Raw genomic sequence first — 24,101 nt, forward strand, 5'->3', positions numbered from 1 at the left:
TAGAATCTGTTTTAAGAATGGAAGATTGAACTTGTACATTTTGAAATGAGGGAGTGAAGTTCATATTTGTAGGCTTGAATCTAAGCATTCGTCCTAAAGTCGAAATAATTTTACGACGACATAGGTACCAATATATTGTAATCGTTTCTTAGTCATCGTAAACTCACTACTAAGTTACGATGAATAGTAATAATCTCGTAAAGGCATTCGTCGTGACTTCGTCGTAAAACTAGCTGCGTCGTTAATTCGTTGTTATTTACTTCGTGTTTACGACGACTTTATTGTTTACGACGAAATAGAGACGCCACATGGTTATACCCTAAAACCGAAACCCCAAATCCCAAACATCATAAGTTATACTCTAAACCCCAAACAACAAAATGTCATAACTTATCCAAACAACAAACAACAAATTAAGTTCATACTTTAACAAAATAATGAAAAAGACAAACAAAAAATTAAAATTACAATAAGTTCATACTTAAACAAGAAAATTAAAACCACAAACAACAAAGTTACATAACTTTAAGTTCACTCGTCATCAGAACCATCATCCGGATCATCTCTTTCTTCAAATTCATCTTCGATGGCTTCATCCGCTACTTCGTAGGGCAGATCTTCATATCTCGGGTTTTGCGGATCAACAAGTAAGATTTCATCTGTAGCTTTTTCTGGTATGTCCACTTCATTTATGACATCTTCTTGCCAAGGCGGTTGTTCATCACTCAATACTCGGCCCGAGGTGTAACTTTTATAGCGGCTAACCAAAATATTCCAGATTGTCTGATCCTCAGATATGGAATAAAACATATTTGGTCTGCTTTAGATGCCAATATGTAGGGTTCAAATTTATTGTACCTCCGTGTAGCATTGATATCCACAACTCCAAACTTGTTATACCGAACACCTCTATTCTCTGTGGGGTCGAACCAGTCACATTTGAAGAGGACACATTTCATCTTCACTAAACCAGGGAATTCCACTTCGATGATCTCTTGTAAGATCCCATAGAAATATCTTTCACCTTTCACACATATTCCATAGTTAACCGTTGCTCGACGACTTCCATACTCGTAGGTGTGAAAATTGTAACCTTGTGTGAAGTACATAGGTGTTGTGGTGACCTTAGCGACGAGACCTTGTATCAATTCATGAACCCACGAACTGTAATCTGGATCATCATAATCAACCTGTAATTTACATCATCAATATGCCATAATATAACTAACATATTAAATTATTAATTATATTTATAATTAATGTGATTTATACATGTGTTTTTAACCACTTTACAAAGTGTTGGTCTTTTCGTTTATTGAGATCATTAGTTGATATTTCGGGTATAGTTTCTTTAACTTGATCCACAAAATCGCTGTTTTAACAATTGATCATTATTAATTAATAGTATAATATTACAATTAGTATAAATATAGAGTGAAAACAATTTTAATTTGTACCTTTCGAATAACTGCATCTCCTCGCAGTTAAGGAGTATATATGTGTGGACGATCTGAGCGTCTTCTGTACTCGACCACCAAACTTCTTTTAGTTTTCCACCTAGACGTCTAATCTGACAGAATATGTATGGAACATCTTCAACAATATATCTCGGCATAACACCATCGTCATCATATCTAGTTGGAGCCCTTTTTCGTGTACGGACTTGTGACCCAAAGTAGTACAAGGTGAAGTGAGATGTTTCTTCATTCAAACTCCAAGAAACGATTAAACCTTCCACCCTTGCAAGATTTTTTGATTTCCCTTTCAAATGTTTCATGGATCGCTCGTAAGGATACATCCAACCATTATGCACCGGTCCACGAAGCAATGTCTCATACGTAAGGTGGACAACTAGATGTTCGATGACGTTAAAAAATGATGGAGGAAAAATTTTCTCCATATTGCACATTAAGATCCAGATATTCTCATCAAGTTGTCTGATGACATCTTCAGTTAAGGTACGTGAGCTTAGATCTCTAAAAAAAGCTCCAATACCTGCAAATAACATGTGCAAACATAATTAATAAGCTAAATTATGTATTTATGTTTTCTACATTAATTAAGAAGTAACGCGTTTGTTACTTGCAAGTGCTTCGTGAACATTTTTTGGAAGCAACTCCGCAAATGCAAATGGTAGAAATCGTTTTATAAACACATGACAGTCATGACTCTTCATCCCTGAAAATTTATGCCCCTGTTCAACACATCTTGATAGATTTGATACGTATCCATCTGAAAACTTCACATCTGAGGTCACCCACTTGAACAACGCCGCTTTTGCTTCTGCTGGCAATCTGAAAATGGGAACCGGAATTTTCTCATCGTCTTTAATATGCAGCTCACTCCTAGAACATAATGCAAGCAAATCCAACCTTGAGTTCTTGTTATCTTTTGTCTTCCCTGAGACGTTCAATAATGTATTGATGATGTTGTCAACGAAGTTCTTCTCTATATGCATCACATCAAGATTGTGTTGTAGAAGCAGATCCTTCCAATATGGAAGTTCCTAAAATATACTATTTTTGTACCAATTATGTTGTGTCCCGTAACCAGCAGCCATATTTGCAGTAGTATGCCAATTACCTCCTTTGCTGATTGTTTCTTCTGCACCATAGTAATCAATATCTTTCTCGATTTCCTCTCTAGATAAATAAGGTGGTGCAGTGTCCCGTACAACCACTTTTGACCTGAACAATGTCTTGTTTCGTCGGTATGGATGGTTAATGGGAAGAAATCTACGATGACAATCAAACCAAGACGTCTTCCTACCATGCTACAGCTGAAATGCATCTTTGCTTCCCATACAATAAGGACAAGCTAGTCTCCCATGCGTAGTCCAACCTGATAACATCCCATATGAAAGAAAGTCACTGATTGTCCACAGAAGAACTGCTCGCATTGTAAAATTTATTTTCGTTGAACAATCATATGTCTGCGCCCCAGTTGACCATAATTCCTTCAATTCTTCTATCAGAGGTTGTAGGAAAACATCGAGAGACCACTTCGGATGCTTAGGCACATGTATCAATATACTCATGAAAAGAAATTCTCTTTCCATACACCTCTCTGGTGGAAGGTTGTATGACGTCCGGATGACTGGCCAAAGCGAGTATTGTCTTCCAGACATTCCAAAAGGACTAAATCCATCTGTGCATAATCCAAGATAAACATTGCGAATGTTGCTTGCAAAATCTTTGTGAACCGAATTTAAGTGTTTCCACGCTTTTGCATCTGATGGGTGATTGATCTCGCCTTCCTTCTGAGTATGTTCGGCATGCCATCTCATCGATGCTGCAGTCTTTTCAGATTGATATAATCTCTTCAGTCTATCTGTAATAGGTAAGTACCACATCCGCTGGTACGGTACCCTATTCCGCCCCCGTCCTTCTGGTTTATATCGTGGCTTCTTGCAAAATTTACACTCCAACAATTCTGCATCTTTCCTCCAGTAGATCATACAGTTGTCTATACACACATCTATCATCTCTGAAGGTAAGCTAAGACTATGAACAAGTTTCTGAATCTCATAATAAGATTCAGCACACAAATTATCTTCTGACAAATACTCTTTAAACGACTCAGCCCACGCATCCATACAAGCTTCAAGTAAGTTATGATCAGTTTTGATATTCATCATCCTAGCTACCAATGATAATTTAGAAAGACCTTCTCTACAACCTTCGTAAATTGGCTGATTAGCTGTAGCTAGCATTTCATAAAATCTTCTTTCCTCCAAGTTAGGCCCTTCTACATTTTCTACTTCCTCTGTTATTGATGTAGTTTCACGAAATGCATCTGTAACCATATCATGCATCCTATCATGATCTACCATATGATCCTCCAGAGGGATTTCAGAATGCAAATGACTCGGTTCATCTCTATTACCAACATTTTCAAATCGATTACTACTACTAGCTTCATTCCTACTATCACCCTCTCCATGGTGAAATCCATGGTGAAACCAGATGTAGTAATGTGGAGTAAATCCTCTATTTACTATATGTCTCCAAACTGTTTTACTCTGAGCAAACTTGGTATTCTTGCATTTACGACAGGGACATAACATTTTACCCGTTTCTTGCGTGAGAGATGTATTTTCGGCCTGGTACATGAATGTCTTTGCTCCGTTGAGAAATTCGCTTGTCACTCTTCCCGCAGAATCTTTGTGTGCATACATCCAACTTCGAAGCTCATAGATATCTCGAGACATTTTTATTTTATTTTTTGTTGTTGTTTTGTGCATTTGAGAATGAGAGCGAGGAGAACATATTTATAAAAAAAATTTCGATTTTGGTAGGTGAGAATGTTACGACCAATTTATGTCACCATAAACTTTACTACTAATTTACAACTGCATTCCTCGTAAAAAGTCGTTAATTAGATGAAAAATATTAGATGTAAAATAGACGTTATTTACCGACGTGTTTACGACGAAACCAAAAGTTGTCGTAATCTAGTCATATTATTATTACTAATTTACGACGAAGATTTTTCGTACCAATTCTACGACTGGATCGTCGTTAAAAAGACTTTACTTTACGACTAATTTACGACGAAAGTTTTTGGTAGCAAATTTACGTCTATTTTACGACGACAACGACATCATGCTTCGTCGTAAACCTGATGTTACATTACGACGATACAATATCGTAATTCGTTATCGTTATGAACACGTTTTCTTGTAGTGTATCCAACCTAAACTAACCGAACTCGCATGCCTAGCGTAAACATTATTACTTCGATTTCAATCTTGAACATGGCTATTATCTTCAGTTATTATAATTTTGACAGTTGGCCTGATAGCTTTAATGTGTTATTATAATACTTTTGTTTCTTTTTGGATAGTGTCTTGTTTTTCCTTTGAAAAACCTACTACTAAAATTAGTTTTTGCCACAGAAGTCTTTTGATTATACTATCTCGTTTATCAAAAGTAATGATTTAAATATCCCAAATTTTAAAATTCAGCCATTGGCGTCTTAAATTATTGTCTGTGTTCATAATCAAACGCTAATAAGATAAAACCGAGCATATGTCAGTGTCATGGACCTATGGTACTACAAAAGTTCACGATTTCTTTGCGTCTTATTCAAAGAATCATTACTTTTCCTCCTAGCTTCCTCTCGTCCGTCAATAGAGAGTTAAAAGCAGAATTAGAAACAAAATATATACTATATAACAACCATGGGAACATATACATAAATAGATAAACACAAACTCAGAATTTACCTCCCAAAATACGTTCTACCAGCTAGATATTCATACATTTTTCCTGGACAACCATTTTTACTTAATTTGTAATTATATTTTAATACATTTTCCTGTTGTGTAGTATTTTTCGTGGGGACTACATACCTAGTGTAAATCTATCTAGTACTTTTATACTTTAATAGGATAGTGAATGCAACAAGTTGAGTCCTTCCGAAACCCCACATGCCAAAGGTTTTTAGAATAATGAAAATGCCAGCCCATGAACTGCCAAATTAATTTAATTGTGATGAGTCAACAATGAGTAGATGCCAACAATGTTGGAGACTTCTGAAATTATTAATTGATACATGTATATATATATATATATTATTTCATAATGTAGAACTAGAAATGTATATCTGTGGACCTAGTTAGTTAGACCCCTCAAAAATGCATGATTAGTAGTTAGAAGTCATACAGATTACTACATGAATGAAGTATGATAAAATAGATCAACATGTTAACAGAGAGGCAAGGAACAGAGTGGCTCGGATTTGAAACACCAAGGACAAATAATGGTCTTTGGTTCTTCACATAGAAACTTTGGTATAAAGCTATTTTACGATTCAGCTAGCTTTGTGTCAGCATCAGAATTCAAACAAACTCGTATAGTGTTATGTAAAACAAAATTCTCGACTAAAGAAGTGTTAATTAGATCAAGTAATTTACTCTCGCTTTGCACGCTCATATACCACAACCGACTGAATTAGGCCTAGAGTGAATAAAAACGAAGCCTTATCACAACCGACTGAGTAAAAACGAAGCCTTATCACAACCAACTGAGTAAAAACGAAGACATATCAGAACATCAATGATTCAATATATGATGATAAGCAAACTATAATATAAATATCTTTGTAAACAAAGAAAAATAAGTGCCGACCAGTTATTTTGAAAGAAATAAAAATGTTTGTTTAGGTCATTAATTAGGTCAACTAATGTTTAGTGGCGAATGAGTGGTGCAACTTGCGCACTTCATACCAAACTCCAAGTTTTCTCTCACAACGAGGATATTGTAAATCACAAGCAAAGTGAGATTTTCATGAACGTAATGTAGTCATCTCTATGTGTCGGTTTGACTCGATTTTCATTTCTTTCTTTTACACTTTATACTAATTTTAAGGTAGAATCAAATATGAATACTAGATAAATACCAAAAATCATACACCATAATAATATAATTAACCAACACGAGTATCCGTTATTTTTCCATTAATGTGGACGTGCTTTGGATTCTTACCAAAATCTAGAACGATGAATCTCGCAGGTAAATTGATTAAAATTTCACAATACTTTAAATAGTTAGTAAGTAAGTACGTCAACATTTTATAAAGATATGTGAATTTAATCCAAATTATTATCTCATCCATATATTTTACAGTTTGAAGTTATTTACCTTTAAGTTTATAAGCTCTAATGTTTTTGTTTGTTTATTTGTTTTAAGTTGGGCCGAAAATTAACTAGTCATCCAAATCATCGATCCAAAAGAAATATACCGACGATTAATTCAACTTTAAATTTTCTAATAAAGTTAAATATATGGTTCTTCTTTGTTTAGTTAAGTGGTACCAACTTGGTTTTTACCTTTTAGCAAGATTCGAATCCAATATTGACAGATTTACGCTTTGCTTCAAACTTTTCCTAATGAATTTTGATGTATTTTTGAAGTCATTCTTTGTTCTTCTTTTTCGGTATATTTGAAATAGTCATCTAGTTGGTTTTACGTGAGAGTTAGATCCATATATATTATGAACTCTGTCCGACTCAAAAGCTATGGCCAGTTTAGCGAAACATGCCATTACCACCGACCAACACGTTATTGAAGAAAGTCAACGTAAACTCTTTGGAAGTTGATCCATTCCCATCGACCACAACACATCGAAGCAGTCATGGAACACGTCGATGCTGACACAAAGTTTGATTACTAACTTAGAATTTGTGTATTGGCCCATCATATGTCCATATAACAAAAAACCCACAAGGCCTGTTCAATCTAAACCGGTCTATTAATATTCTGATCCGGTTTGGGTTAATTTAAAACCCTTTCTTTTGTACAGACAGATTCTTAAAGACAAAACAATCTGAAACACAAGTCATGATGCTAGAGAATCACATTCTTCGAAGATCACTTCTCTTTGTCAGGTAACGAAGTTTCCGATCATGCAAATACTAAAAACGGAGTCTTTGTTTTATTCCCAATATCAATTCTATTGCTTTGTTTCGTTTCTAGATTGCCCATTAGAACATAATCACTTGTAGAAAAGGTAGCGAGATGGGTCAAGGTGATGGAGAAGTCAAAAAGAGAGTTGCTTTTGTCCTGATCGATGGTTTGGGAGATGTCTCAATACCGAGATTAGGCTACAAAACTCCTCTACAGGCAGCAAACATACCCAATCTCGACGCAATCGCATCAGCTGGTATCAACGGTCTAATGGATCCAGTGGAAGTTGGGTTGGGATGCGGTAGTGACACAGCTCATCTCTCTCTGATGGGTTATGACCCTAGAGTGTATTATAGAGGACGTGGCGCGTTTGAGTCAATGGGTGCAGGGTTAGCAATGTCACCTGGTGATATAGCTTTTAAGGTGTGTGTTCTGAATCTGTATGTCCATCATCTTGTAGATTCTTTTGTTGAATCTTATAGGTTTGAGACCAATGCCAGGTGGTGGTTAGAATCTTAATAGAAGATTATTATCTAGGCCTATTTTTTGAATGTCTAGAGATTTAGAAAAAATAATTTTTTAGATCCGATTTGCTGCCTAGGCGCCGTCTAGACCGATTTTTAGAACACTGTTTGAGACTGTGAATGTTTTTGTTATGCAGTCTAATTTTGCGACATTGGATGAGAGTTCTGGAGTTGTTGTTAGCAGGAGAGCTGATAGACATTTCGAAGAAGAAGGGCCTATACTTTGTGCTGCTCTTGATGGCATGAAGCTTCCTTCTTTCCCTGAGTATGAAGTGAGAGTCAGGTGCAATATGTTATGTTACTAAGTCTCTTTATGATAATTTGGTATAGGGTTTTGGCTAAAGTAAGATGATCTTATACAGATATGCAACGGAACACAGATGTGGTGTGGTTGTAAAAGGGCCAAAGCTTAGTGGGAACATATCTGGAACAGACCCATTGAAGGATAATCGTTTGCTTCTCGAAGCTAAACCTTTGGATGAATCAGAAGAAGCCAAGCACACAGCTAAAGTCGTTAACGAGTTGTCTAGAGAGATCTCACGCATTCTTGTTTCACACCCGGTTAATGCAAAGAGACTTTCACAAGGCAAGAACATTGCCAATCTTGTCCTTCTACGAGGATGTGGCATTCGAATCGAGGTATGTGTGTTTCAGTACTTTCAAATAGGTCTCTATGAGTCTATGTACATATCTGTAGTGGTTCTTTTTGTTGTGTGTATAAAGGTTCCTCCTTTTGAAGAGAAGCATGGTTTGTGGCCTTGTATGGTAGCACCAACAAAGATTATAGCAGGACTTGGTATGTCACTAGGTATTGACATTCTTGAAGCTCCAGGAGCCACTGGAGATTATAGGACACTTCTTACTTCTAAAGCAGTTGCTATAGCTAATGCTCTCTCAGCTCCTTTGAATCCTTGTCCTAATGTCTTTGTACCGGGAGAGGATGGGCATAAACCGGGAAGGTCAGATGGTTATGATTTTGGGTTCCTTCATATAAAGGTGAACACTTTGTTTTCATCTTTTGACACAAAACTCAAAAGTTTCTATTCTATTTTTACTCCCTTTCATTAAGATACATATTTTAGAAAATTCAAAAAGATGCATTTTTTATATTTTTCTGTGCATTTTTATGAACTCTTAATGATTAATTGTATGTAATTTTTTAAAAAATTGCATTTATTGAATTCTTATTGGTTTAGAATTACGATAAATAGATAATCACAAAAAAATTATGCATTTATATCGGAAATTTAGTATGTTTTATTAATGAAAAGATATATTATTTTGAAACGGTGGGAGTATAATTCTTGCAGGCTATAGATGATGCTGGTCATGACAAGGCGACATTGTTCAAAGTTAGAGGCTTAGAAGCTGTGGATAAGGCGATACGTCAGCTTGCTAAGCTGCTATGGCAAGCTGAAACTTCTACAAATTATCAGTACTTCTTGTGTGTGACTGGTGATCATTCAACACCAGTTGAGTATGGAGACCACAGTTTTGAGCCTGTCCCATTCACAATGTGCCGGTTAAGAGAGTTTGTGGCCACGGTTGGAGGAGAAGCAGCCTTGTTAGAGACGTCTTTGGAGCCTTTTCCACTTCCGACGGTTGTGGAGTCTGCTGAATATCTCACTGGAAAAGAGGAAGATGGTGAGAGGAGGGAAACTCCTGAAGCGGTTGGTGGAGATTCAGTTGCAGAGTTGAATGAGATTGCAGCTGCAAGAGGATGTCTTGGCCGTTTCCATGGTGGTGAAATGATGGGAGTCATCACCAAGTTCCTTAATGTAGATGTATCAGTTTCGCAGATTTAACATTTTTATTTTCTGGCAGTTTGGATTTTCGAAGTGTAATAAAAGTGTCAAACTCTGATTGCTTCAGTTTAGTGTGTCCTTTAAGCTTTCTGACTATTTGAAGCATGTGAGAGTGCAAGACGGTTTGGCCTGTTCCCTTGCTCTCTGGCTTCTTCATGTGTTGTTCAAAAAAAAAAGAGGAGTTTGCGAGAGTATACATTAAGTTGTTGTAGAGAGTGACATATAACTTGTGGAAAAGAAAGGTCAGGTAAAGGGATAGTAAAATTCTTGGTTTACGTCAAGGGCAAGCTTCTAGTGAAGTACCATTTGCTCCGACATATACGAATCACATGAGTTAATGTCATAAATCTTATCAGTCATATGAAAATGAGAAAAGTTGGCAAAATTTTTTTTTTTTTTTTTTTTTTTTAAAAGTTGACAAAAAAATTTCATAACCATTTTATTAGTTATATACCCTAACAGTTTGTTTTCCCGATTTGACATTTCTTCTTCTTTTCTTTTTTAACGACACTCAATCTCACCTTCCTTCAAAATGTTAATCACACTATGGTTTGTTAGTAACAGTGCCGCACCTTAATTCGACACGTCCATTTCTACCACACCAAGTACAATAGAATACATAACCCAACGTCCCAAAAGAAATAGACTTGAGGAATTTGAGGAATATATTTAAGGAATTTGAGTCATCCATCTATCGCTAAATGGTGTTTAGAAGTCTATGATAAATTTAAATTTAACATGATATCATAACCCAAATAATGTTTATACCCGAACTTAAATCGATTTGGTCCATCGAAAGAGTTATGATCGATTTTAAACCAATTTGAACCGAAGTTGTCTAGCCAATCTAACCTAACCATCTTACACTTGGATATAATAAAAATTAATGGTTATATCAACTATAATTTTAAGGAAGATTGTAAGAATACAAGCTTCCAATTTCAGAAGCTTTGATGAAACATGAATAATATATAAAAGATTTTGAATCGATCCACTTATACCGATTAATTTAAGTTGGAATTTTATGATAAGTCCAAATTTAAATATTTGATAAGACATTTTATTGAAAGGAAAATAACCGAGTGGAAATGTGACTCGTGAGGAACGGCTCTTGGGGCAGTGACTTGCCCATAAAGTCTATACTTATGGGACCACTTCGCTACAGCCATGTGACCACGATTCCTCAGCTAGCTCGCAGTGTCTCTCATCGTGGACCCTTCCCTAAAAGTCGTCCTTTGCTTCTTCTTAATATTATCATGCGCATTAAACTGTCAAAGAAAAACATAACCCTTTTTGACAACGATTGTATCAACTTTTTTTATATGATTTAGTGTTACGGTTTGCATATATTTAATTTCTCTTGTAGTTATCACTAATATCGCCATCGGTGTAGTGCTAATCTGATTTTCTCTTCCCCTCTCAATATTTAGATTATCATGGCCGTCTTTGCTTCAAGGTTACGTCAACAGCCCGTTTCTATTTGGCGGTGTGTGTCTTCTTATCTCACAACATCTAATACCAAGCTGGATATAAAAAGCTTAAATTGGATGTAAAAATTTAACCAAAACGTTGGTCTTTAGCTTGTTAAACATATACATCTATACATTAAGGTTGGTTGTTGACGCAAAACTGGCAAATTTTTAAGGAAGACAAGATCTATACTTACAGCAAGATGAGTGTAGTTGGAGTTTAGGCAAGCATATAATTGCCCCTTTTTACGCCGGAAAATCTAAGTCCAAACCAAACCATAAAGCTCATGTAATAAATAACTACAATAGTCTGGTAAGTACAATTGTACGCGTAGATAGTTAGATGCACACAACCCACTCTTAAAGAGTACGCATGTGCACTTTGGATCAGATCACATCCGTACTTATTCAAATTACTTAAATTTGGTTTGGATAAATGTAATAAAAGATTATCCGATGGGATAAAAAGTTAAAAGCAATTTATGGTTGGGGGTAATTAATTAAGATATTCGGATTATCTATTTCAGTAATAAAAAATGTAAAAACTTAATCTAAGGATATTGTTACGAGCTGTATAAGTTGAAGTTAAATTTATTAGATTTATGATAATCAGATTTTTTTTTTATAATTTAAGAAAACATATATATTAAATTTTAGTTATAAATGTATTATTTTGTGATCAAATATTAAGCAGATATATTTTGTTTTTGTTATAAATTTACTATGTTTATGATAATTAGAATTCTCACTTAAATTTTATTATTTAAAGTAAAACTAAAAATCTAAGTACACAAAACATGTGAGGACATTACAAAAATTGATTTAGTTAGTTGGATACTAAATAAACCATAAATTGGTTAAAAATATATATTTTTTTGAAAAAAAGTTGGATATGATAATTGAATGATAATTTATTGGGAAACTTGTTTTTTTAGGCAAAAAAAATGGTAACTATGGGTCTGATTGGTAAGGGCTGTAGCTTTAAAATTTTTGCTGTAGAAAAAAATCTGTAGACTTTTTGCTGTGGCTTTAGATTTTATTGCTGTAGAATTTTATGAAAAGCACTAAAAAATTGCTTTGGATATTTGGCTCTGCAGAGCACTTGTACAGCTGTATGTTATTTCAAGGGCTGTGGTTTCAAAAAAAAATTTAAGCTTGATTACTCTGAATTTGATGCTTTAGAAATAAATAGGACTGTGGACAGCACCTACAGCAACTACCAATCACCCTCATATGTCTCATTAGACTAATTTCTATTTTGTATCAATTTTAACTCTAAAGCCCTTTAATATTTTTGAAAATAAATTAAATAAATAGTTTTATAAACAAAAAATTTGGAAAAATAGTAACTACTGATGAAATACTTATATGAACTTAGTGTTATTTTTTCCAATTTTAAAAATGTTTAAATCATAATTTCAGATTCTGTTCTACATAAAGTAGAATTGACATTCTACGAATTAGAAAATGAAATCTATTTTTTCATTGAATCTACTATGTTTAGAATACACGATCTACGTAAATAATAGTATTCTAAAAATATTTAGAATACACATTCCGCGCTTAACATATCTATACTATTATTTGCGAAGTAAATTTTAGCAACAGAGTTCCCACGTTGAAAGTTAGAGCGGTTAATATCTAATATCTATACTACCCTTAATGAATTTTATATATAATTTATTAGATAATCAAAAACAAATTTTTATTAATAATATTATGTTTTCTTTTAAAATTTCTGCACAATAATAAACATATATATTTTAATTAAATTTTCCGTCATATATATATATATATATATAATTTGATGTTTGATTTACTTTTTTGAAAACATAAATAATAATTTATCATGCTGGTTTTTGAATTAATAAAAAATAAACTAATAAATATTTGTAAAAGGATTAAGCCAGCATGTGCGGGCAAAACACCTAGCTAGTTGCTCCAAAATCTGTAGAAATCGGAATCCACAGATTACAATAAATCGAAAACTTGAAGAAATCGAAATCTACACATTACTATAAATCTAAAAACATGTAGAAAACAATTTTTACAAATTTTCTGTAAATCTAAAATCTGTAGAAATCGAAATCTACACATTATTATAAATCTAAAAACCTGTAGGTACCGAGTTCTACAGATTTACTGCATTTTACGAATAAAAATAATCAGTTCCAAAAAATATAGGAAGAAAATATTTGAAAATATTCAGTTTCCATATATGAAAATAAGATCGATTTTTTCAGAAAAAAAATCAAATTCTTCAGAAATAAATGGCAACAAAATAATCGGTATTTTTTATTTGAGGATTTTTAATGTTTCTATTATTATTTTAATTACTTTAATTATTTATTATATTTTAATATTTAAATTGTAATTTCGAATTTATAATTGAAATTAATGATAGTATTGCTATTTTGAAAATAATTAACCTAATATGACATAAATTATATGAAATTAGTCTAATGGGTTATAGTTATCATTTTTTGGCATAAAAAAATAATTTTCCCAAATTTATTTTCTTAACACATAAAATTTAAAGGTAAGAATTTTATATTTTGATGGATATATTCACAGATGAAGTTAAATTCAGATTCATCCAAACTCAATTAATTAAAGCGATTGTAAGAATCTACCAAATATAAACAACAAAAAAGTAAATTTTATATTCAAATCTTTAATTAAATAACAATAAATTTTGAACTTCCCAGTAACAAGTTTGAAACCACTAATAATAAATTTTACAATTTGTAAAAAATATTTTAAATACAATAATTAATAATACCAGGTTTTAAAATTAATAATTAGATAACGATAAACTATAAAATCAAAAAGATATTTAAGAGTATTTAGAATTGTTAAATTCAATTAAAGAGCAATTCTATTTTTCTAATATCATCCAAAACTATCCATAATAATCTAATATGCTCAAACATAAGTCCGACCTTTATCAGTTTGGATGGTGATCTTAGATTTTAGTTACATAAACTACATATATCCTACTCACTACCTATATTATCCAACTTATTACATTTCGGATAGTTATGTTGATATTCTATAGTAGGTCTTTAAATGATCTTTATCCGATTGTTAACCAAAATGAAGGAGTCAAAACCTTAAATCGGTTATGATATACTCTCTCCCTTTCAATATATTTGATGTTTTAGAGTAGTTTTATTGTTTCATCTATTGCACAAATCTATTTATCAAGTAGATTTTTGTTATTTTTATTTATAATTAAATAAACTAATTTTATATTGTAATTTACTGACATTTTTGATAAACAATGATTTTTATTAATATTTGTGCATTGTAAAACATTAAGTAATAAGGAACAGAGGGTAAATAACTAGAATCATTTTGGTAAGTACATGATGATACATAGACAACCCACTAATAAAGAGCAAATGGCACATGCAATAAAGTAAAACCATCTTGATCTCATTCCTCCACCATTAGAGAGGGGAAAGAGTGGAAGTAAAGTCACGTCGGTCCGTTTTGGTCTGAGAGAGACAGTAAGCCAAAGAGTGAAGCCTAAGGGAAGATAAAGAGAAGGCCTCTTGTCGTTGCAGTTAAGCTCTCTCTCGCCATATCTTTCTCGCTTTCTAAATTCCATTTCTACCCCTTCATCTTCTTCATCTTCTTCTTCTTCTTCTTCTTCTTCTTCTTCCTGCTTCACTCTCTGTTTCTCATTTCACAATCACTCCTTCTCTCCTCTTTCATCAATGGAATCCACGCCGCCTGATGATTGTTCCGTTAAAGTTGCTGTCCATATCAGACCGCTCATCGGCGACGAACGGCTTCAAGGTTGTAAAGATTGTGTCACTGTCGTTTCCGGTGAACCACAGGTAATGTCGTTTTTCTCCAGTTTCAGACAATGTCAAAGCTCTCTCTGTCTTGACTTCAGAATAAATGTTCTTCCCTTTCATAAAGTTATTTCTAAAGTGATTAGCTTTGTTGTCTGAATTGTCTCCTTCCCTGAGATCTAGATCTTGAGACGGCTTAGAATCAGTAATGATGTTTCCTTCTCTTTTCTTTTGACTTGGTCAAATTCTAAGACCATGTTATAATTATTGCATATTAACTTCTCTCCTTAATTAATTTGGTCACAAAATCAATTTATTTTGTTGCCAATTCTCAAAAACTTGGTCTCTTCCGGCCAAAAACAAAAATAAAGTCTTAAACTTTGGATATGTGAATTGTGAAAGGTAGTAATCTGAATTTTAATAAAATAAGCAATCTCTAATGTTTTATTGATGTCATTAGCTCAACCGGAAAGGATTTTACCATTGCGCCAAAGATACCCCGGTTTGGTTTGGTTTAAAAAAATGTTTTATTGCTGGGCTTTGAAGTATTGTCAAAAAGTTACATGGCTTGAATGTAATAATAAACAAATATTATCGTTTTTGATTGTGTGTTTGTGAATATGATTGATTAATGCAGGTACAAATTGGATCACATTCTTTTACCTTTGATCATGTATACGGAAGCTGTGGTTCTCCATCTACTGACATGTACGAACAATGCGCTGCTCCACTAGTTGATGGATTGTTCCAAGGCTACAACGCTACGGTTCTTGCTTATGGACAGACTGGCTCGGGTAAAACATACACAATGGGTACTGGCTCCGGAGACAGCAGCCAAACAGGAGGGATCGTACCTCAAGTCATGAACTCTCTTTTCACCAAGATTGAGACTCTCAAGGATCAGATCGAGTTTCAAATACACGTTTCTTTCATCGAGGTTTGTCTTAACAAGCTGAAACTATAGAGGGGTGGGGGGGGGGGGGGGGGGTTCTTTCTTGACCCTTCTAATGATTTTTTTTTTATTTAATAGATTCATAAGGAAGAGGTGCAAGATTTGCTTGATCCTTCCAATAGCAAATCTGACACTACTAGTAATGGCAAGGTAGCACATGTCCCTGGGAAGCCACCAATACAGATACGAGAAACATCCAACGGTGTTATCACTTTAGCAGGATCCACAGAAGTAAGCGTCAGTACTCTCAAAGAGATGGCTGCTTGCCTTGACCAAGGGTCTATCAGCAGGGCTACTGGGAGTACCAACATGAACAATCAGTCCAGGTGACACTATGATTCTTGTGTTATTATTATCTCTAAATTGGACATTGCAGTCATAAAATTTCTGTTTTTTTTTTTGGCATGCAGTCGTTCACATGCCATTTTCACTATCACTGTGGAGCAAATGCGCAAGATCAACACAGATTCGCCTGATAATGGGAGCTTGAAAGAAGAATATCTGTGTGCTAAGCTGCACCTAGTGGACCTTGCCGGTTCAGAACGAGCCAAAAGAACTGGCTCTGACGGTATGAGATTTAAAGAAGGTAAGTAAGTGTTTTTTCTGTTTCATTTTGTCTTTAGACCAGTAATAAAAGTCTTTTTTGATTCACTGTGCTTTTTTCACCAGGAGTACACATTAATAAAGGCCTCCTTGCGCTTGGTAATGTCATCAGTGCTCTAGGAGACGAGAAAAAGCGTAAAGACGGTGCTCATGTTCCTTACAGGGACAGTAAACTTACACGCCTTTTGCAGGTATTATTTGTTGAATATCACCATTGCTCAGTGTTTTGCTTCTTTCTCAAAAACTTTTTCATGTTAAAACTCGTTTTAGGATTCTCTTGGAGGCAACAGCAGAACTGTGATGATAGGTAACCTGCAGTTAAAACTACTTTTGTATGTTAATGCTCGTTTAATGTCTCTAATGCTTTTGCCATTCTGGTTCCAGCTTGTATCAGTCCTGCAGATATTAATGCTGAGGAAACTCTCAACACTCTTAAATATGCAAACCGTGCTCGAAACATCCGGAACAAACCTGTTGTAAGCTGTTCCCTAATTGTCATGTCAATCAAAAAGATTAGTTATTGCAACTTGACTGAAAAAAAGGAAAAAGAGATTGGTTATTGACTGAAATTAGATTACTCTAGTTTTTTTCTTTCTCTTAATTGGCATTGTTAAAAACAGGTTAATAGAGATCCTGTGTCCAGTGAGATGCTAAAAATGCGCCAGCAGCTCGAATACTTGCAGGCAGAGCTCTCCTTACGGAATGGAGGATCCTCATGTGCAGAGCTCCAGGTATGTTTGACCTTACTGTTTGATCTTACTTGGCCAAATAAGAATAAAAGTTGTGGATTATAAAGGCTAAGAGTGAGTTTGTGATGGTGTAGGTTCTTAAGGAAAGGATTGCTTGCCTTGAAACTGCTAATGAAGACCTATGCCGCCAACTTCATGAGTACAGAAGCAGATGTGGTGGTGGTGGTGTAGAGCCTTCTGAAAAAGACTTTAAAGACATACAAGCTGTAATCTTCGAACAGATAACATTTTTTATTATATGTGATGGATAACTTTGTTATAGATATGAAATGTCGGATTATTTTGGTGGTAGGATGAAATCGTCGGTTGTGGCAGACCTGATGGGCTGAAAAGGAGCTTGCAGAGTATAGAGGCATCCAATTATCCCATGGTTGAAGCCACAATAGGTAAAGAGAAAATTCAAAAGAGTTCTGGAACTAAAAGACTACAGCAATGTTATTGAAGGAAGAGAGTTTTTTATTATACACAGGTGATTCAAGGGAAGTAGACGAAGAGGCAAAGGAGTGGGAGCACAAGCTCTTGCAGAATAGTATGGACAAAGAGTTGCATGAACTGAACCGCCGTCTAGAGGAAAAAGAGTCTGAAATGAAGCTTTTTGACGGCTATGATACGGCTGCGCTTAAGCAATATTTTGGAAAGAAGATTGCAGAGGTGGAGGATGAGAAGAGATCTGTTCAGGTGGGAATAATAGGTTTTGCATTGCTTCCTCAGGTGGAAGTTTCAACACATTATGAGTTGTTGAACTGTTTCTTTGTTTCAGGAAGAGAGAAACCGTTTGTTGGCTGAAATTGAGAACCTTGCTTCTTCTGATGGCCAAGCTCAGAAGCTGCAAGATGTGCATGCTCAGAATCTGAAAGCGCTTGAAGCACAGATTCAAGACCTTAAGAAAAAGCAGGAGAACCAGGTTCAGCTACTGAAGCAGAAACAAAAGAGTGATGACGCGGCCAAGAGGTTACAGGATGAGATACATTCCATCAAGGCCCAAAAGGTATATATATACTCATGTCATATCTTCTCTTTTGAAGATGCATTTGTTTGATTCTTTCCCTTGGATATGTATAGGTTCAGCTGCAGCACAGAATGAAACAAGAAGCAGAACAGTTTCGACAGTGGAAAGCCTCTAGGGAGAAGGAACTTTTGCAGGTAACAGTTTTACCTTTACTCCTTAGGTTAATTGATCTTAGATTCTAACTGTAGCTTTAAACTGAAACGTACACTACCTAACACAGTTACGGAAAGAAGGGAGAAAGAGTGAGTATGAAAGGCATAAGCTGCAAGCTTTAAACCAGCGCCAGAAAATGGTAAGCACAAGATCTTTACCATGTAATTTTGAAAGTTTGGACTTTGAGTATTGTTCCAAGGTCTCTGAAAAATCAAGAAAAAAGAAGATTCAGCTTTAGAAATTAAGGAAAGTTTGTAACTCTCAGGTTCTTCAGAGAAAGACAGAAGAGGCTGCAATGGCTACCAAGAGATTGAAAGAGTTGTTGGAAGCTCGAAAATCGTCCCCTCGTGATCACTCAGGTATGGAGCCTGATGCATAGACAGCTTGTGCCCTAGATGAAGTAGTTGATATGTGGAGCCTGTTGCATTTCAAAGAATAAGATGGTGATTTTTCGTGCTTTTGAGATTCTAAGTAAAACACTATCTATGCAGGTGGTACAAATGGCTTTGGAACAAATGGTCAGGTGATAATCTCTTTTTTTCTTTACTAGTTTGTATCATTGTGATTCTTTTAAAAAATCTAATTCATTGCATACTCTTTTAGACCAATGAGAAGTCGTTGCAACGTTGGCTAGATCATGAACTGGAAGTCATGGTAAATGTTCATGAAGTTCGTCATGAGTACGAGAAACAAAGCCATGTGTATGTCCCGAGTACTTTTAGCCTTTTGGAATAAGTTTATCATCACAAGGTTACTGATTATGACAATCACAGACGAGCTGCTCTGGCGGAAGAGTTGTCTGTGTTAAGACAAGTGGATGAGTTTGCGGCGAAAGGATTACATCCTCCAAGAGGAAAAAATGGATTTGCTAGGTACTTAGCTTTTTTTTTTCAATCGCTTTCTAATTTTGCTATGGTTCTTGTTTACAAGTTTATGTTTTCAGGGCATCATCATTGTCACCTGATGCAAGGATGGCTCGTATATCTTCACTTGAGAACATGCTGGGGATATCTTCTAACTCTCTAGTAGCTATGGCGTCACAGCTTTCTGAGGCAGAAGAACGAGAGCGTGCTTTTACCAACCGTGGCCGTTGGAACCAGCTACGGTCAATGGGAGAGGCTAAGAACTTGCTTCAGTATATGTTCAACTCTCTTGCAGACACAAGGTACCTTTAGTTTCCAAGTTACACACCTCCAACTAGGCTTGTGGTTATTAACCGAACGGTTAGAAGGTTCAGCTCAGTTCAGTTCGGCAACTAAAAAAAATTGGTTTTCAGTTCGGTAATCCGTTAGTTTGGTTTTCTAAAAAAAATCTTCTTACCAAACAATACCAGTCTTAACCAAAATTCTGAACGGAACTAACCAAAATCCGAACCGAAATACCCGAACTTAACCAAAAAATTTTGAATTTTATTCAGTTTAAACCGAAAACCAAAAACTTGGGTACAAAATTTTGAAACCGAAATAACCGAACTTAACCAATTTATTTTGAATTTTATTCAGTTTAAACCGAAAACCAAAAATTTGGGTAGAAAATTTTGAAACCAAACTAACCCAAAACCGAACCATTTCTTTTCGGCTCACTTGGTGAGATTTCGACCGACCCGAACTAACCAAATTCCGAACTAACCGAAGAAACCAAACCTGCAGGCCTACCTCCAACATAGAAAACAAAATCGATTTCAGCGGTAGAGTTAGTCTCCAAATCAATATTTTCATGACTTTTCTTTATGCTCCATGCAGGTGCCAGTTATGGGAGAAAGATGTTGAAATAAAAGAAATGAAAGATCAGTTCAAAGAAGTCGTTGGCCTTCTGAGGCAGAGTGAGCTGAGAAGGAAAGAAGCAGAGAAGGAGCTTAAATTAAAGGAGCAAGCACTTGCAACTTCCTTAGCTTCATCTCCACTTGTAAGACTATGCCACCTTTCGTGCTTAGTTTAGTTTTGGTTGGCGAAATAAATCCTGAAATATAAAACGTTGGTATAGGGAACCCCACCGAGCTCAGTGAAACATTTAGCTGAAGACATGATCACACCTTCTACAATGACTCTGCCAGCACAGAAACAGCTCAAGTTCACTCCGGGGATTGCTAACGGCAAAGTGAGAGACTCTGCTGCATTTATTAATACAAACAATAAGGTTAAGTGATGGGATTATGATACAGGCTTTACTTTAGGGATGTAAGATTCTTATGTACTTTTTTGATTGGTGCAGATGGTACCAATGGGACAAGTATCAATGAGAAAACTAGCAGCCGTGGGGCAACAGAGTGGGAGACTTTGGAGGTGGAAGAGAAGCCATCACCAGTGGATTGTTCAGTTCAAATGGAAGTGGCAAAGGCCATGGAGGCTCTCTGAGTGGATTAGGCAGAGTGACGAAACACTTGTCAGGACTAAACCTCGTCATAAGGCTCTGCCTAATAAGATCATGTGATATCTAGTTGCTTGAGAGAACTGTGTTTTTTTTAGTGTCCAAGCTCTCTGTACCTGTGAATGTGTGCAGGTAATCAATCTTTCCTAAGATTATTCAAGCAACTTATAGGAGGATTGTCTTTTTCTAACGAAGATCAAACTCATGCACTAGCAGAAACTGGACTTGCTTCCGTGTGATATTGGAGACGCACTAGGACGAGGGGTCGCTTGTTGTAGGTAAAAGATAGCAGAAGGCTTATTAGAACTCAAGAATGTTCTTTTTTTCATGTTGATAGAATTGACATCTTATACATCACTAATGGAACTAAAACTCATCTTCAAGTTGCATATAATTATTTGTATGAAGAATTTACCAGTTTATTTGTTTTTTTTTGGTTTTGTTGTAAATGATAACATATAAAAAGCACAAAAAAAAGTTTAGAGATACATATGATTCAGTGTCTTTCCTCCAAGCTTTTATTGATAAGCATAAGAAACATTACAAGTCCATAAGATGATGAGTTATGAAATAGCATCATTCTTGTATCACATATTACTACACCAGTACGCATAGTGTTCATCTCTCCTATGGATGCTCACAAGACCACCGCATTTCAGACAGATAAAGCTGCTACCGTCAGCAAAGGCATCAAGCATGATCTGTGACCTCCCGCTTTTCTCCAGAATAGATATCCCATGAGCATCCGCCGTAACTCTCTCTTTGGTACTACCAAATAAGTCTGCTGATGTTGGCTGGTGCCCAAGAGGCTCTGCTTCTGTAATGGCACACTCCGCAAATAAAGAAGCCAGCTGATCTACGCTGGCTGTTTCTTGGATTCTACGCTTGTAAAGCTCACGGGTACGGTTGAGTATGTGAAGTACCGCCTCGTCTCCTCCTTGGGTCCTCATTGCCATCACCACCTGTTCAGAACAAGATCACCAAGGGTCAATGCAGAGCATACACATAAAGTGTCTATACACTTATCGACAGAGTGAGTCTTGAGGAGATCAAAAGAGTAACAAATCAACGAACCCTACATCAAAGTTGAAAGCTTTTTTTAAGTATGGAAACAAACAGACTTGGTATCATTCTAAAAACATAAACACGAATGACAAAAAAGGGAGAAAGGGTAGAAGAAGAAGGGTACCGCATGGAGAGCTTGTGAAGGCTGGCCTTGATCGACGAGCCTCCGAGCGGCGGAGAGCAAATCCCTGGCGCTGGATGGTTTGTTGTCAAGAGCGAAAGTCTCACCACCGGAGTCTATCTCCATCGTCTCGGCTTTGAAATCACCCTTCATTGCGTATAATATGCATCTGCAAAGAACACGGGGGAGAGAGAATCCAAAGAGACAAAAAGAGAGAGAGAGAGAGAGAGAGAGAGAGAGAGAGAGAGACCAGAAGATTCTAGGAGGAGTTGCGAAACTTCTTGTCGGATTTTACTATTTCCTCTCCTCGTACAAATTAATTTAATTAATTAATTTAGGGAAAATTCCTTAAAAATACCCGGACTGAATTTCTTTTGCTACTTTAATACACGAACTTTTTAGGCTCCCCATTTAATACACAGACTAAATTGCGTTACCCAAAAAATACATCAACTTTTGAATTTCAGAAGTTTCACACTTCGATTCTAACAACGTTAACTCTGTTTAACAGAGAATCAAGACGGCGTTAATTTTTTAATTAGACACGTGATTGAACCGTTAAATCCTCGGGTTCCTTCATCAAAAGCCCCAAATCGAAAAAAAACAAACCCTAATTTCATTCAACTCTTTATTTCCCAGAAATCCCTCAAATCGATGGCTAAGAGTGAAGGCTCGAGTTCTAGTGCAAGGTCATCCTATAAGAAGAAGGTCGACGGTCCGTTATGCTACTGTAATAAGAGATCGACTCCGGCGAAGGCATGAACAGATGACAATCCGGGTAGAAGGTTTTGGTGCTGCGGTCCTCATGGGTTCGTCGATTGGATTGATAAGGAGGAGCAAAATGAATGGCAGAAACAGAGTTTACTGGAGGCGAGAGGCGTGATGGATCGTCAGAGAGAAGAAATCAGAAATCTGAAACAGTTGCTTAGCAAAGCTTCTCAACCAACCACATCTGAAGATTCAACATCATTATTGTTAGAGGAAGGGGACAGACTCGCAGAGGAGAAGAAAAAACTTGAAATTGCTCTTATCACATCAGTTGAAAAGGAGAAATTGCTAAGGCAATTCATTGCTCTTTCGATGGGAGGCTTCGCTGTTGTCACAGTCATCCTTGTCATTACCATTCTGAAGAAGTAGTTATGGTTTGTCTCTTTTGTTGTAATGTTTCATTAGGATCTGTGTTTCTGTTTTGTTTTGTCATGTTTGTGTCTTTTGTTGGTCTTTCTGTTTCGGATTGTCATGGTTTGTGTGTGTCTTTTATTGTAATGGCATCATTTTCATCTCTCTTTGATCAATGAATTTTATGTTTGTTGTTGTTACATTTTGAGTCTTCTTTCTGTATAATTTCTTAAAAATACATATCATAGATCATCCAAACAAAAGATCATCCTACAGAGTTTTAAAACATCCAAACAAAAGAAGATCATCCTAGAGAGTTTTAAAACATCCAAATAAAATAAGAGAAGAAGATTATGAAGTTATAGAGCCTAAGAGTCTCCAGGTTGTTGTTGAGAGGCTTGTGAATTCTGATCACTCACAGCAGCAGACCCCCATACCTCAAATACACGACCAGAGTAAGGAGCAATATAGCAACCAGACTCTCTTGGAACAGGAGGCACACACTCACGTCCACGGCCTCGAGCACGCCCTCTCCCTCGTCCCTGTCCACGGCCACAGCCTCTAGCAGTTGGAGCAGTTGATGGTTGTGGATCAACACAAGGTTGTGTGCTGACCGGATTTGGTGTGGACTGGCTTTGAGCATTCCTCCTCTTCGGTGCATTTTGAATGCTCCAAGGATCATCCTTATTAAGAAAATCATATGTGAAATTACATACACATCAAACCACAGGAAAAACATATAAGAAAAGCATTTTGCTTACAGTCTTTTTTGGCCGTCCTCTTTTGCGTTTAGGAAGCTCAGGAGCAGCTTGTAGAGTACAAGTTCCACAGTTATGACCTGTTTGCTTACAGTTGCTACATGTCATCCTTCTTCCTTCTCTTGTAACCTTTGTTGGATTTGTCTTTGACTCATGTGCCTCTTTGATCCTATCATAATTCTTCGGGCGTCCTGG

General features: G+C 35.9%; 4 protein-coding genes across 7 annotated transcripts; 2 read left to right on the forward strand and 2 right to left on the reverse strand.

The window, feature by feature from the left end:
* Nucleotides 1-531: 531 nt before the first annotated feature.
* LOC106324422 lies at nt 532-3,634 on the reverse strand. The gene is made up of 8 exons (XM_013762394.1): nt 2,949-3,634; nt 2,770-2,841; nt 2,551-2,687; nt 2,083-2,448; nt 1,458-1,995; nt 1,294-1,372; nt 859-1,190; nt 532-760 (listed from the first exon to the last, which is right to left on the reverse strand). Exons 1-8 carry the CDS (start codon nt 3,632-3,634, stop codon nt 532-534), a joined length of 2,439 nt encoding a protein of 812 aa, XP_013617848.1.
* Nucleotides 3,635-7,286: 3,652 nt separating this feature from the next.
* On the forward strand, nt 7,287-9,934 carry LOC106320768 (probable 2,3-bisphosphoglycerate-independent phosphoglycerate mutase). Its single transcript, XM_013759131.1, has 6 exons — nt 7,287-7,390; nt 7,479-7,832; nt 8,071-8,216; nt 8,296-8,572; nt 8,657-8,929; nt 9,244-9,934. Exons 2-6 carry the CDS (start codon nt 7,521-7,523, stop codon nt 9,736-9,738), a joined length of 1,503 nt encoding a protein of 500 aa, XP_013614585.1. The 5' UTR covers nt 7,287-7,390; nt 7,479-7,520; the 3' UTR covers nt 9,739-9,934.
* Nucleotides 9,935-14,620: 4,686 nt separating this feature from the next.
* LOC106327312 (kinesin-like protein FRA1) lies at nt 14,621-21,250 on the forward strand. 4 transcript variants are annotated; one of them, XR_001267420.1, is made up of 23 exons: nt 14,930-15,052; nt 15,648-15,947; nt 16,041-16,288; nt 16,373-16,548; nt 16,632-16,756; nt 16,836-16,872; nt 16,950-17,041; nt 17,186-17,296; nt 17,389-17,520; nt 17,607-17,700; nt 17,784-17,992; nt 18,075-18,302; nt 18,377-18,457; nt 18,544-18,615; nt 18,742-18,835; nt 18,968-18,999; nt 19,080-19,177; nt 19,250-19,348; nt 19,420-19,641; nt 20,219-20,381; nt 20,460-20,573; nt 20,688-20,975; nt 21,060-21,250. XR_001267420.1 is itself a non-coding variant. In XM_013765439.1 (22 exons), the coding sequence occupies exons 1-22, from the start codon at nt 14,930-14,932 to the stop codon at nt 20,904-20,906; spliced, it is 3,036 nt and encodes a 1,011-aa protein (XP_013620893.1). In that variant the 5' UTR covers nt 14,621-14,929; the 3' UTR covers nt 20,907-20,924. The 4 variants fall into 4 exon arrangements, 2 of the variants coding, with proteins under 2 accessions (XP_013620893.1, XP_013620891.1); XR_001267419.1 differs by having other exon boundaries at nt 20,460-20,612; nt 21,060-21,249; XM_013765439.1 differs by lacking the exon at nt 21,060-21,250 and having other exon boundaries at nt 14,621-15,052; nt 16,113-16,288; nt 20,460-20,612; nt 20,688-20,924.
* A 52-nt stretch (nt 21,251-21,302) lies between these two features.
* LOC106327313 lies at nt 21,303-22,312 on the reverse strand. Its single transcript, XM_013765440.1, has 2 exons — nt 22,033-22,312; nt 21,303-21,805 (listed from the first exon to the last, which is right to left on the reverse strand). Exons 1-2 carry the CDS (start codon nt 22,180-22,182, stop codon nt 21,431-21,433), a joined length of 525 nt encoding a protein of 174 aa, XP_013620894.1. The 5' UTR covers nt 22,183-22,312; the 3' UTR covers nt 21,303-21,430.
* Between the last annotated feature and the right edge of the window lie 1,789 nt (nt 22,313-24,101).

Source organism: Brassica oleracea, chromosome C2 (genome assembly GCF_000695525.1).
Source record: "Brassica oleracea var. oleracea cultivar TO1000 chromosome C2, BOL, whole genome shotgun sequence".
NCBI classification, from domain to species: Eukaryota; Viridiplantae; Streptophyta; class Magnoliopsida; order Brassicales; family Brassicaceae; genus Brassica; species Brassica oleracea.